We start from the raw sequence: 15,512 nt of genomic DNA, 5'->3' as shown, positions 1-15,512 counted from the left end.
CAATTCAAAAGGCTGTAATATTTTTGAAATAATGTTGCTTTGCTGCTATTGGTTAAATCTTAATATTTTCGAAAATTTCAACCTATTAATGTTTAAAAATTTACGATGAAGTTACTTTTTAAGTCAATATTACACTTTTATATTGACAGTAGCAACGGCAGTTGAGAGAAAGGGTAAAAATTTTTAATAGTAATATCTTCTGCAAATTGATAGAAATAAGGTTTCTCTCTATTGTCATGTGGTATGCCATTGATAAACATTGCTTATATATTTGATTATCTATGTTCTTTGTATATTGACCTTCAGCATGATAATTGATCAGTCATCATTTTCTGTTTACTTTGCCTGTTATAAAAGCTTCTTTTCTGTCATGACATCATTTTGTATTGCTGTTTTTTTATATATCATTTATTTACTTCTTTTGTTTCCCCAGACTTAGAAATCGTTCAATTTATCAAAATAAAATGTTTCCTGTTTTTAAAGCTGTTATCTTTATTTTTCTGAGTGCATCAGATGTGGGCATAGTTAAGTTTACAGATTTATCAATTTTTTTTAAAAATGATTTTGTTTTTCCTGGAAAAATTACTCTTTGTTTGGTTGGGATTTTTAAGATGAAAAATAAATGGGGGCTAAACACCTACTTACATAAATCAGGCATATTTGAACTCATAAATGTATTCTTGAAAATGCAGCTCAAATTATACTATTTCTCAAAACTTCTCAAGTTATAAGGCCTTAGAATAAAAAAGTTATTACTAAATTTCTATACATAGAATAATTTCTGAGCTATTGAATGATTTCCTTTTTCCTCATAACTAATATTGCATGTGACTTTTGCTTAATTAGGTGCTGAGTCTCCCGAAGCCATACGAAAACTCATGGGTTTGTCTGATAAAGTCCGACCCCACACATCTAAGCATACACATCATCATCCCCCAACCAATCTCACTAGTCCAATGTCTAATCGACGGCAGCAGCATTCTCCGAGACACACTCGACCAGTTCATCTTACTCCTGAGAGTTCATCTGTGATATCTATGAGCCATATCAGCTCACGACACAAACCTGTACGGACTGGTAAGAACTTACAAAGTAACAGGATATATTGGCTTGGTTTTACATACTAGGAGAGTATTCTAACTGTAAGGTGGTTTAGTTTGAAATTATTTATGTTTTCTTGATATTAGGAAAAAACTCTCAATCATTTCTTTGTTTTTTACAGCATGCATTTCTTTTTTGTTTTGTTTATGCTTGAATGACTATTTGTACTATTTCTCTGCATGGAGAAGTTAATTAAGGTGCCTTTTTTATAAGTATACTTTGAAATGAATCAGAATGTTAATTTTTCAATAGATGTTTTGTCTCCTTTTGTCTTGTTAGCAACATCATGGATACATGCCATTAACAGAGCAAAAAGAAAGAAAAAAACGGTTACCTGTTTTTTGTTTTCATAACAGAGTTTCTATACATAAAATAATTTCTGAAATTTTCAAACCACATCCTTGAAATTTCACAGATAGAATGAACACAAAATGAAATTGTGAACCTGTTATTATGAAATTGTTTGAGTATTTAACTACTATTTTCCAAACTTGTTAACTAAGTCATTATTCATCTAAATTTACCAAAGACAGTACCTAGTTTGTAACTGCCTGAGGACTTTTCAATCATTTTTCCAGATTCGGGATCTAAGTAATTTTTCAGCAACTTTTGCATATTTTGTGTATAAACCAACTCCTACAATGTCAATCTAGATCCTTCAACATCACGGATTTTTTTGCAACATATTTAGGTTGTGTACCTTTTATTATGAAATTGTTAGAAGAGCTCATTTATATACATTTATGTTTTCACATATTTGAATATAACATTAGGAGAAGTGTTATGATTGCCATGGAAACAACTATCTCACAGTTTAAATAAAAAAAATCCTGAGTCACAGAAGTTTAATACATTGTATCTACAAAATTAAAAAATATACAGTAACAATACATGAGTATTTGGCTTTTGTGTAAAGCTTGACTTCTGTGAATTGTATTGAACTCTTTTGTAGGTTCCCTTGGTTCAACAGAATCTGCAAGTCCCACAGGTAGTAACCACAGTGCCCCTCCCACATACGAGAGTGATTCAGGGCGGAACAGTTACGACTCCCAAAGTGTACATTCGGCAGGATCAGGAGGAACTATATCTCCTCATCACAGATTTAATCCTCCTCAAACAGGTAGGTGTCAAATTCACAAACATTGGAAATTGTAATCTACAGTAATTTCAGAAAGTTTTCTTTAAAGGTGCATTCATTGGATATATTTTTCTACCATTGATGATTTCTCTTCACAGTATATTTTGATATATGTCTATTTTAAGTCAACTTATATCGTAAAAAATAATCTTAATGCTATTGATATATTAGCCTTTTTATTAAGAGATTTATATCTTTTAGAATGTTCTAAGATATTCAAGATCATTGGAAAATATGCATTAGAATTTTACTGAATCAAAATATATGTTTTTGAAATTGTGTGAAAAGAAATGAAAATCAAAAATGATATGAACATGTGCAAAATGTATTGTGAAAAGAATTCAGTGGTGAAAGATATTTAAGGAATGTAATTTCAAAATTTGGTTTGAATACCAGTTAATTTTTTATATGATCAGATTTAATTGAAAGGAACGATTATACAATGTATAATGAAATTTATCAATTGAAAATAGAATTGATTACATAAACATGCAAATATTAAAGTTCTAAATGTAAAATTTTGCCTTATTTTTGAGAAAGTACATAGATTGTCTCCCTTATTCACAATCTTGATTTTAAGCAATTTCCATTTGTTCATTTAAGATCATTTAATTGAATATAGTGCACTACAGGTCAGATGGATTCTCCTTGCCATCCATAGTGAGGATGAAAGTTGGCAAAGCTTCTACCTTTGTTCAACTGTCCACCTTAAGAACTGGACATGCTTGATTATTTAAATTATTATTTCAATTCATGGATAACATCAGAAAAGCATTTATATTCATCATATTTAACAAAATACAAGATGTAAAGTTGAGTGGACATAGGATTAACTACTCACTGTGGGTGGTTTAAGTACAATCCACTTGGTCTGTAGTGTAAATCTCTTGTATGTATATTGACCCTTACTTGTAGATATTGTACCCGCTTCTGTTATTCTCAGATGCTGTATATATTTATGCAGGTTGATATTGCTTTGGTTTAGGGTTATTTTGCATCTATATCTTTTGCATTTGCAAACATTGCCAAAATTTGCTAGTAGCTGCTTTTTCAGGCACTTGGCTATATTTTTTTTCTATAATTTTACAACTTGATATTGGGTATGATTAATTAAGAATGACTTGGGTGGTTTTCACTTAAACATATATTAGCAGGAATCTAAGAAAATATAGAAATAGATTCATTTAAATTCAATTTAGAAAACATTGATTATTTCACTTACTTTTGAATAACAAGGGGATCAAAATTTAACAATTCCATCCAAGTTATTTAGTGGATTTTTATGTAATTTAAACAAAACTTTTATCTGAAATGCAGAATTTAATTTTGAGATTTGAATTGAGAGGGGAAAACATAGGGTCAGTTGTTTTCAGGAATAACAAGATGTCGTCAAATATCAAATTTATCAGTGCAAGACAAGAAGAGATGCAACACTTTCCAAACTTCTAAAAATATCTTGATGTTCAGAGATAGAGTTGAATTAAGACCCTTAAAGCTCCTATATCAGTCTCTTCAAATGAGAATGTCTAACTTTTCTTTGTGACAATTCCTGATGAAACTTTCATCATAGACAATTATTTATCATTCCATTCATTCTGGAACAGCAATTTATTTGCAAACACTTATTTTGTAAGAAATAAAGCAAACCTGTATACTTAGTAAACAAAATTGTAATTATTAAAAGTTGTACTTTATAATATAAATGACATCAGAAAATTTTATCTCAAATTTTGCGGACTTGAGCATAGTTGATGAAGGTTTCAACAGTATTGTGCACAAGACAATCCTTTCCTATGTTTTTTACAGATTAAACTCTGGGTTATAGGTATTTCTCTATCCATGATATATATAGTGACTTGAGTATAAATTGTTGTTTATCTCCTGTGTATGTGTTTCTCTTGTATTGTACGACATTGTTGTATCTTCCAGCGACATCTCAATCTCAACAACAGTCTCCACCTGTAGCACAGCCACAGGTGCGGCCACCCTTGCCGCCATACCATGTGGTTATGCAAAACTCGCCAGGTGAGAAATCATTCTCATCCATTTACCCACCATTGTTGTGATGGCATGTGTCAGTTCATATCATTATTAATTTGCTGATAAAATGAAAAGTTTCAAGTTGACAACATTCTTTTGTGTATTCATTAAATAGTAGATAGTTATTAGGTGAACTTCTTATTGACATTCTAAATAAGCTTGGAGTAGATTCTAAATCAACCGATTGATTAAATGGTGGATGGCAATGTTGACTGTACATGTTATAAAAGGCTCATTACATTACAGATCAATATACTCAGGTGTTTGTAACAAGCATCTATTATATAATTTATGTTGATTATACCAACAGGAGATCATTAAGGTTTTTTTTTGTTTATCCTGCCTGTGAATGTAAATGAGTAGATTTCATTTTATTTTGGGATCTTTATTTATGGGGATACTCTACTTGGTCTGTCATAAACTATGAAACCTGTCAGGACTAGACTGTGCAAGGGCTTATAAGCAGTCAAGTTTGTTAAAAACTTCCATCCTAATCATCATCAGGACTAGAAAAAACTGACCTTACAAGCTTAAGTAAGACAACCTTTGAACTGAGGTTCATGATGTAAGTATTACTTCAGCAGGAAGAGATGATGGTGACCTGCCAAGACCGTGAGATGATCTTTATAGTAGGTTTGACATACTTTATACATAATGTAAAGTAGATAGGATCATACAGTAAATAACAATGGTAGACAACATTTAATCAACTCTGGTTGCTCAAAATCTACTCCAAACATCCAGAACAGAATAGACTTGTCTAAATATGACTTGGATGAAAAGAGATTAATTAATTGAAACATGACTTTTAGTTGCAATGGTATATATACTTTTTTTTGGGGGGGGGGGGGAGGGGGGAAACATTGCAATTTATTTTGCTTCTGCTATCTTTTACATTTGAACAAAATTAAAGCAGACAATTTTAAAAATGAATTTCAGTTAAGAAAATATTTCATAGAAAGATGAGTGACTACTTGAAGCTTTTCATTTTAGTGTGCTATAGCATGTAGCTGTTTTGGTTTTCATTATGTTGGCATGGCAATAACACACGCTGGCAATAACTCATAATCACATTATTTTTCAATATATTTAGGTTTATTTTATCGTATAATTCAGCTTAAATTAAAATACTACATTATTTTGCATAATTTCACTTATTTATTATTTAGTGAAGATTATTATTTTACAATTTTCAGGGACAAAATTTATGATGCTTAGAAATTGTCCTCAAAGTAGTAAAAATATGAAATGTTGATTTTGAAATCACAAATAAAAGATAAGTTGTTGACATAGGATTCACTTTTATTTGAATATTTATACATCATGTTCACTTCATGAAGTGCAAATACACAGGTTTTTTTAGTGATTATTTATAGAAAAATTGATGACATATTTATATTGAATTGTGGGATTGGTAATTGCCAGTTGAAAGGAATGGGGAACATGTTAGTTGAATGTATGCATTGCATGGTAATCCTGAATGCTAGTTTGTCACTACCTAACCAATATAACTTACCATTTATCAATTAAAAATTACATTCTGAATCTTTTGTCTCTATTCAAAACTACTCAAGGTTTTAAAATTATCTGCTGGAAAAACAGATTTTTTTTGTTGATGTTTTAACTTTGTTTATTTTAACAATAAAAGGAAAGCCCCAACATAAAATTCACAAATAAAGATATAACTTCCTTAAACTAGGACAATAAAGCCCCATTGTATCTTTTTTTTTTTTTTTAGAAATAATGACACAAAAATTTAACCCAAATAGATGTTTCTGTAGTATGTGAATAGATTATATTTGTCTATACATGTAACAGTAAAAAAAAATGAGACAAAAATTTAGAATGTAAATTGTCATGCATTGATTTCACTTTGTTTTATTTTGATATTTCATTTTATTTTTGCCTGTAGATGTATGAAATATTTTTCTTCTGTCTCTTTTCTGAATTCTATTGTTTTGCTGTTATGTTGAATAAAAAAGAAAAGAAGACTTGCATTATTACCATAAAAGATCAAATTTAATAATAAATATGGATTGTATATTTAGGCCATTCCTCATTTGATCATATTTGTTTAAATTACTAAATTTACTGTAGTTTGATAAACAGAAATTATTTCTAAATTAAAAATAGATTTAATGAAATTCTAGAAATTTGCAACATTATTTTTACAAGACTTGGATTTCAATTTATTTGCTTGTTGTGATTTAATTCAATAGAAATTAAAAATAATTTGATTTATGAAAATGGTAAATGAATGGAATGACCTATATGTGCAAGACTTCTACTAGATATTTGAATGTTGGGTGATTATTAACTTGCTATTATTAAGTCCTGTCCCTTTTCTGCCTTCTCAACAGCATATAGCAACTATATACACCAAACGTACACTAATGTACGGCGACCTCCTTTGCCTGACTACCATTCTGCAGCTCAAATGGCTCAGCTTGCCCGCAAGAAGCAATTGTACAAGAATGATCGGGCCCGATCGCATGATGGGGGCATGGGATACTACAACGGGTCAGCTAAATACAGCCGAGCACCAGAGGGTAGGTGTTATGTTGCTTATGTCATCAAGGAAAACAAGGAATAAGTCTCACATAACTTTGAATACTGAAGTGCAGAAGTTTAATGGGTATCACACTATCACTTATTAGGTGAAAAGTTTCTTTATTATTTTATCAAAACAAAATATCTACACTTCTGAATTCTAAAATATTGTCGGACATGTTTAGGTATTTATTATCAAGAGAACGGAAAGGAAATTGTAGGAAAATGCATTTGTAGATCTAAAGCATGACTCTATCCTGACCATACTGCTGTGTATATCCTGACCATACTGCTGTTTATATACACTCTGACCATACTGGTGTGTATATACATGTATAGAGCTAGAAATCCTGTATCATTGTATACTCATTGATATCAAAATCACCAAAACTTGTTAATTTTCATCCATTATTTATCATCAGAAAAAAATTGTAAAATGCTACCTCACTAAATGAATCAATCTTAATTATAAGTTTCTTTGATTCTAGATTCTGTTATGCATCTGTCACATATTGAAATAATCACTGTTGACAGAGAGGGTTGGGAAATCTTGTTCTTTGAGATTGGTCTTGAATAAGAATGTTTTGGATTGTATTTACAATGATCTGATTTCTAGTTCCAGAAAACATAAATTGCCCTGTTTTACAAAATTTTATTTGTAATACACAAAACTCTTTGGGGATGAATTGAATTTATTGAATTTAAAAGAAATATTGTAGATGGATTGGTAACATGTCTTGCAACATATACTAGCAGCAGTAGATCAGGATCTGAGTTAATACATTTTATCATCAGTTTGTTTTTTCCCTGTTTTAACCTTGATTATTTTATTAACTTTCCGTTTGCATAATTTTGTTTCTATTTTGAGATGGTGACTGGGTTGTTAGTTATATTAGTTAATAATAGAATACAGTTTGTTATTTTTTGAATCTTGATGCTATGCACAGTAACAAAATTTTAGCAGTAGACCTTCATGTTATAGATAAAAAATCTAATGGCATATTAAAAGTTCACAAAGCACTTGGAATGTCATACTGTTACATAGACATATTTTACAAGAGATCGGTATTTAGAATAAATCTCACGAAATCATAAGGCTTGCATGATTGCATTGAAAATGTGAAGTACAAATTAAAATAATTTGTTGTAAAATCACAAATAACATAAATATTACCTGCAAAATCTGTCAAGAAAGACTTACATTTCCTTATTTATAACTTCATATTTGTAATACAAAGTAAAAAAAAAAAAGAATTTTCATCTGAAGTTATGTTTAGTTTGATCATTTGATAACCTGTATGTATTATACTTGGTGGATACTATACACAAAGGCATATCATACACAATCAAATACAGAAATCTTTATTTTAAAAGATGTTTTTCAAACTTTTTAAATAATATCTGGAAAAATTAAAAGAGACGTTATAAGGCTGTATGTGAAATAGGAGTTTGAAAAAGAATTGGTAAGCTGTATGATTGCTGAAAAATAGGGGAAAAAAATGAATATTGAATTGTAGAAGATTACTGCAGAGAACCATTGTTTGGCAATGTACAAAAATTTAAATAACAGTCTTCATGTAGGTAAAAAATCTAATCAATGTGAATAATGAAAAAGAAAAAAATAGATAAATTTTGTTCCTTTTTTTTCCAGATCAAGATGAAGAAGAACAAGTATCAGCTGTATGAACATTTGTTTTAATGGTGCAATTCCTCATTTAAATCTGTGATAGTCCTGCTTGGTTCCTTGTCATCAAGGGGACGTAACTCTGAGATGTCAGCTTGATTGGCCATAATCAAGGGGAGGCAACTCTATAAAGATGTTATCCAAGTATTATTATGTGTGAATCTCAAGGAAAATAAACAAATCTCAACTGAGAGTTAAATGAATGTGACAATAATTATTATATGATGAATAGCAGTGGAGATTAGAGTATAATATATTTTGATTAGGTATCTTAGCAAATGGGAGATAGAGTTTTAGATTCATTGTGCTGTTTACCATTGAACATTAGTGCTACTATTGACAACACAAACACAGAGTGCCATGATCTGTGTCATGTGACATTGAGATTTGTTATTCTTTCATTTATTTGATATAATGATCCCTCTCAGTGAGATCAACCATTCTCACTTTTGTTTGCAAGATCATGTTTTTTATGAGCTTCCAATTAGTAATTTTATGCCAAAGACACAAAAACCTTGTATTTATGTTCACAGTGTTGTTTTTCTCAACACACATGGAGATCCTTGTGTTTGTTAGTTGTTTGTCTGTGTCTGATGAAAAGGTGATAGGAGTGTGTAAGATATAGGAGTGTGTGTGTAAGATATAGGAGTGTGTGTGTAAGATATATGAATGTGTGTGTAAGACATGAGTGTAAATGTAAGACACATAGGTATGTGTGTAAGATCGTTATAAGTATGAATAAAAACAGTTCTTCTTATTTGTTAAGAAAGAGTTTTATAATGGGAAAACTATTGATTTGTAAAATTACGGGAAAAGGAGCAATATTTATGTTATCTGTATCATACAAGGTTGATTTAGAAAAAATATCAGGACATTTAGAAGTACATCATTTATTGTACAATTTATATATTTGGGATTTCATGATTTCATTCATCAGCAAATGTTAGAAGTAAATTACAATCTATATATTGGGGGTTAACTGTTGACGTTCTATGCTGTCTGACATTTCCATTCATTCAATGGACTAGGAATTTAACATTATGACAATGAAATCAATAAACTTGACTGTTTGCATCTAAATGTTGAATTAACATTGTTTACATTTAACATATTCTGTATTTACCATTAGGTTGGATATGGTAGAGTCAAATTCAATTAATCATTATAATCTGATCTAAAATTAAACAAATTTGTGTACCGGTACATGTACTATGAAGTCATAAAAGTAATTCTATAAGGCTCTTATTCTGAATACAGTATGTTTTATACTTCTGTAATTTTATTTTCAATTTTTAGACAACTGTTTATGCAAAGTAAACATCAGAAATTTGAATGAATATATCACTTTTTCAACATAAATTATATCTCAGAAAAAGGGTGGGGAGATATGAACTTTGTAAAACATTTGGTACAAATGAAATCTTCATTTAATGGTAGGACTAAATTTTTGTCTCTCAGATTTTAGTTTCATCATCAATTGTTATTATATTAAACAATACACTAATCAAGAGAACAAGACAAAGAGAGCTGTAATCCAGAGCAGATTTTTTTTATTTTTTGTTGAAAGAATGTGTTGTGTGATTTAAATGTGTGTTGCAATCAAGATGAAAACTATTTATAACAGAATGTGTAGTTGGTAGGCAGCTGAAGTAATACATATGTGTGACCTCATGTGTAAATACTGTGTTCTCCCCAGGCAGTGAATGTGCTGTAATTTCCACAGTTACATGTACTGCATTTAACAAGAGTGTCCTGACCTTGCCTATTTGCTTTCTGTTTTCTAATGTCCTTGTTCTCATTCTTGTGAGGTGTTCAGGGGAACCAGCTATAAAAAAAAATTGTCCTCAAAATGATGTTTTTGCCAAGACTTATTGCCAGAAAGTCAAAGATCCAAATTTATTTTAAGTATCCAAATTGATAAAATTAGATAAAAGTACTTAAACTTCAGACTCTTATTTCAGTTTGTGAGTGCAAAGTTTTCAAATTAACCTCTACAAAAATGTGTTGAGTCCTATAACATTAAATTTAACAAACCTGTAAACTATACACACTTCTATTATTTCAATTGTTTGTATCAAAACAGGATTCTTTTTTATATATTTAAAATATACAACATTTCATTAAAGTCATAAAATAATGATGGGACAGAAAAGTTAAATCAGTCAGTTTCTCGTTTCTTATTTAGTTTAGACCATTGGAATGGTTTTACACATGTCAGGGCCTTTCATAGCTTGCTGTTTGGTATGAGCCAAGGCTCTGTGTTAAAGACCGTCAGTTTTTGGGCCTTTTATAGCTTGCTGTTTGGTATGAGCCAAGGCTCTGTGTTAAAGACCGTCAGTTTTTGAGCCTTTCATAGCTTGCTGTTTGGTATGAGCCAAGGCTCTGTGTTAAAGACCGTCAGTTTTTGAGCCTTTCATAGCTTGCTGTTTGGTATGAGCCAAGGCTCTGTGTTGAAGACCGTCAGTTTTTGGGCCTTTCATAGCTTGCTGTTTGGTATGAGCCAAGGCTCTTTGTTAAAGACCGTCAGTTTTTGAGCCTTTCATAGCTTGCTGTTTGGTATGAGCCAAGGCTCTGTGTTAAAGACTGTCAGTTTTTGGGCCTTTCATAGCTTGCTGTTTGGCATGAGCCAAGGCTCTGTGTTGAAAACCATCCTTTGACTATAATGATTTACTTTTACAATTGTGACTCGGATGGAGAGTTGTCTTATTGGCACTCATACCACATCTTCTTATATCTATAATATTGTGTGCTTATTACAGCACTGAAAAAACTCTTGGGGAGAACACTGAATTATATATAAATATATGCTGACAAAAGTTATGTATACCATTAACCCTTCAGATATTTATTAACTTAATACAATATATTAAGAACTAACCCTTAGTATACGTGGATAGTAAGTATTGATGGTACATGTATTATAAATCAAATACTTTTGACTTTGACCTTGATAGTGAAACAATTACAGAGAGAAAGAAATATAGTGTTAAAAAGATTTAGGAATTTTGCAACTTTCACAAATCGATTAAAATAACAAATGTATGTAAAAATTGCATTATTAACAGTATGGCCAAAATTTTATAACAAAACAATTCTATTTAAACAATTCTCTGAGTTTTTGTCTGCTGTTTACAAATTATGATAGAATTACAGTTACAATGTTTTTTTTCTCACCAGTTACGAAAAGGATGATACTTGCATATCTACAGTATGGTAATAAGAGGGGGTAGGGGATAATGTATAATGTATGGGATAGGTGCAGTAACATGACATGTCTGTGAAACATGTCAAAATGCCTCCTTTAATCATTGTTTGCATCTCATTTTTTGTAACATTTAAACTTGTTTACAGATTAATTTTGCAGTTTATTTTATTGGGAATTATTTTGAAAGGGGAGGGGGGAATTTGATGTTGATATAGGTAGTCTGTAAGGAATGAATGATTGTTAATTTTTAAAGGTTAACCAATTTAACAGATTGAAAGGGTCTGAATCATTTCAGGTTTTGCAATGTATAAGTTTTACAGTTCGTACTTACATTAAGACTTACAAGTAACATACACCATGTAATATTTGAAAATAGAATACCAATGGAATAAATTCAGCAAATGAAGGCTTCATGTCAAACAGTGCGTAAAAAACTTCTATCATCATCATGTTCAACGATGTAATTTGTCAGTTTATTATTTATTTGGGGGTATTTTTTTTTTTAATTGTGTTAAATATTTTGGAAAGTTTAAAAAATATTTAAGCAAGAGTATTGTTAAACAAGGATAAATATTCAAAAACAAAAAATGAAACAGGTGGCCTTGATTTTTTCTCCTTGATTTCACAAAGATTTTTAAGGTTAAAACAATTGCCATGTTTACAAGCTTAATGTTGAAGGGATTACATAAAAAGTTGGCATGGTTACAAGCCTGATGCTGTTATCTTTTTAGTTACCATGGTTACACGCAAAATTTTCATTACTTGCTAATTTGACATGGTTACAAGACTGATGTCATTACAAATTTAGTTGCCATGGTCACAAGCCTAATTTTCAGTACTTGTAAAGTTGCCATGGTTACAAGCCTAACTTTCATTACTTGTAAAGTTGACATGGTTTCAAGCCTAATTTTCATTACTTGTAAAGTTGCCATGGTTACAAGCCTAACTTTCATTACTTGTAAAGCTGACATGGTTGCAAGCCTAACTTTCATTACTTGTAAAGTTGCCATGGTTACAAGCCTAACTTTCATTACTTGTCAAGTTGCCATGGTTACAAGCCTAACTTTCATTACTTGTAAAGCTGACATGGTTGCAAGCCTAATTTTCATTATATTGTCTAGTCATTAAATGCTCATTAATTATGGCACATCATTGTTTATTTTTGTGTAAATATTGTTAAAAATGATAATATGTCAATAAATTATAAAACACTTATTTATGTTATAGTTTTGCAGTTTTAGACAAATAGTATCTTTTATCGATGTGAGATGTTTGACTTAAGATGTTAAAAAGTTTAGGCTTGGGTTGGCTTACCAAGCCCACAGCAATGATCTGCAGGTCCAGAGGTCTATTATCCATAAAATTTAAAGAAAAATGTTACAACCCAATTTGAAGTAATAACTTCATAAGAAAGGGGGTGATTTTCCATTTTTCAGACAACATCTCAAAAGTGCTTTGATCAGTTCCCATGAAACTTTGATGACTGGTTTATATCTGTTAGAATAACAACCCTTTAGTTTTTGGTATGGCATTGAGAAATTATTTAACTTTTTTTTTTAAACGACAGGCATATCATGCACTCAGGGCACAGTTGTTTATTCACATATAATGCACTATGTCCAGTATGTCTGGATTTATTTCCTAAATTTGACATTATTTTTGGAATTAAGGGAAAAAAGTTCCTTTTCAGTTATTTTTTATACGACCGCAAATTTTGAAAAAATTTTCGTCGTATATTGTTATCACATTGTCGTCGTCGTCGTCGAGTTCGTCGTTCGAATACTTTTAGTTTTCGCACTCTAACTTAAGTAAAAGTATATAGAAATCTATGAAATTTAAACACAAGGTTGATGACCACAAAAGAAAGGTTGGCATTGATTTTGGGAGTTTTGGTTCCAACAGTTTAGGAATTAGGGGCCAAAAAAGGGCCCAAATAAGCATTATTCTGGGTTTTTGCACAATAACTTTAGTTTAAGTAAATAGAAATCAATGAAATTTAAACATAATGTTTATGACCACAAAAGGAAGATTGGTATTGATTTTGGGAGTTTAGGTCCCAACAGTTAAGGAATTAGGGGCCAAAAAGGGACCCATATAAGCATTTTTCTTGGTTTTGGCACCATAACGTTAGTAAAAGTAAATAGAAATCTATGAAATTTAAACACAAGGTTAATGACCATAAAAGGAAAGTTGGTATTGATTTTGGGAGTTTTGGTCCCAACAGTTTAGAAAAAAAGGGGCCCAAAGGGTCCAAAATTAAACTTTGTTTGATTTCATCAAAATTTAATAATTGGGGTTCTTTGATATGCCGAATCTAACTGTGTATGTAGATTCTTAAATTTTGGTCCCATTTTCAAATTGGTCTACATTAAGGTCCAAAGGGTCCAAAATTATACTTAGTTTGATTTTAACAAAAATTGAATCCTTGGGGTTCTTTGATATGCTGAATCTAAAAATGAACTTAGATTTTTTATTATTGGCCCAGTTTTCAAGTTGGCCCAAATCGGGGTCCAAAATTAAACTTTTTTGATTTCATCAAAAATTGAATAAATGGGGTTCTTTGATATGCCAAATCTAACTGTGTATGTAGATTCTTCATTTTTGGTCCCGTTTTCAAATTGGCCTACATTAAGGTCCAAAGAGTCCAAAATTAAACTCAGTTTGATTTTAACAAAAATTAAATTCTTGGGCCTCTTTGATATGCTGAATCTAAACATGTACTTAGATTTTTGATTATGGGCCCAGTTTTCAAGTTGGTCCAAATCAGGATCTAAAATTATTATATTAAGTATTGTGGAATAGCAAGTCTTTTCAATTGCACAGTATTGTGCAATGGCAAGAAATATCTAATTTCACAATATTGTGAAATAGCAATTTTTTTTTTAATTAGAGTTATCTTTCTTTGTCCAAAATAGTAAGCAAGAAATATCTTCTTGCAAGAATTTTTTTTAATTGGAGTTATCTTTCTTTGTCCAGAATCAACTTAAATCTTTGTTATATACAATATACAATGTATATTCACTTTTTACTACCAACTGATAAATTTAAATAATCTTTACCATTCAGTGATAACAAGCAGTTTTTTTTACATCTTAATATTTTATGATGTATTTAAATGAGTAGTTATTGTTGCAAACTCCATTAGAATATTTTAATTGAGATTAGTTTTGGAATAAGGGAAAGGGGGATGTGATTAAAAAGTTCAATTTTTCTCATTTGAAATTTCATAAATAAATAGAAAATTTCTTCAAACATTTTTTTGAGAGGATTAATATTGAACAGCATAGTGAATTGCTCTAAGAGAAAACAAAAATTTTAAGTTCATTAGAACACATTCATTCTGTGTCAGAAACCTATGCTGTGTCAACTATTTAATCACAATCCAAATTTAGAGCTGAATCCAGCTTGAATGTTGTGTCCATACTTGCCCCAACTGTTCAGGGTTCAACCTCTGCGGTCGTATAAAGCTACGCCCTGCGAAGCATCTGGTTATTTTCTGATTTTATATTCCAGAGTTACTGGACTGGAACCCCTTCACCCACATCATGTCTGAAGTCCTGATTTCTACAGCCATTCTTTTAAAGAACATTTGACCCTCCATACTTTTAATGCCCCCAATTTATACATAATGTTGATTACCACAAAACAGAGATTGAAATTCAAATTTGGTGGCCTCACTTTTACCGCTTCTGACTTGTTGAATCAATCAGATATTATGAAACTTATGCACAATGATATTATGCCTATTGCCACAAATCACAGATCAAAATTAATTTTGATGAAGTTATTTTTAC

General features: G+C 30.7%; 1 protein-coding gene across 14 annotated transcripts in view; it reads left to right on the top strand.

Moving 5' to 3' along the window:
- LOC134724922 (rap guanine nucleotide exchange factor 6-like) overlaps positions 1–12,933 on the top strand; it is a 74,496-nt gene extending 61,563 nt beyond the window's left edge. For 7 of the 14 annotated variants that reach the window (XM_063588288.1, XM_063588287.1, XM_063588297.1 and 4 more), the window contains 5 exons: positions 847–1,077; positions 2,054–2,221; positions 4,169–4,264; positions 6,640–6,828; positions 8,481–12,933. In XM_063588288.1, the coding sequence (XP_063444358.1) occupies positions 847–1,077; positions 2,054–2,221; positions 4,169–4,264; positions 6,640–6,828; positions 8,481–8,515 (719 nt within the window). In that variant the 3' untranslated portion in view covers positions 8,516–12,933. Of the gene's footprint in view, positions 1–149; positions 174–846; positions 1,078–2,053; positions 2,222–4,168; positions 4,265–6,639; positions 6,829–8,480 lie in introns of all 14 variants that reach the window. The other 7 variants (XM_063588292.1, XM_063588291.1, XM_063588293.1 and 4 more) reach the window with 7 other exon arrangements.
- The last annotated feature ends 2,579 nt before the right edge of the window (positions 12,934–15,512 follow it).

The sequence above is a fragment of the Mytilus trossulus genome, chromosome 7 (genome assembly GCF_036588685.1).
Source record: "Mytilus trossulus isolate FHL-02 chromosome 7, PNRI_Mtr1.1.1.hap1, whole genome shotgun sequence".
In the NCBI taxonomy this organism is placed as follows: Eukaryota; Metazoa; Mollusca; class Bivalvia; order Mytilida; family Mytilidae; genus Mytilus; species Mytilus trossulus.
Note: the sequence above shows the minus strand (reverse complement) of the source record. Positions and strands in the feature narration are given on the sequence as shown.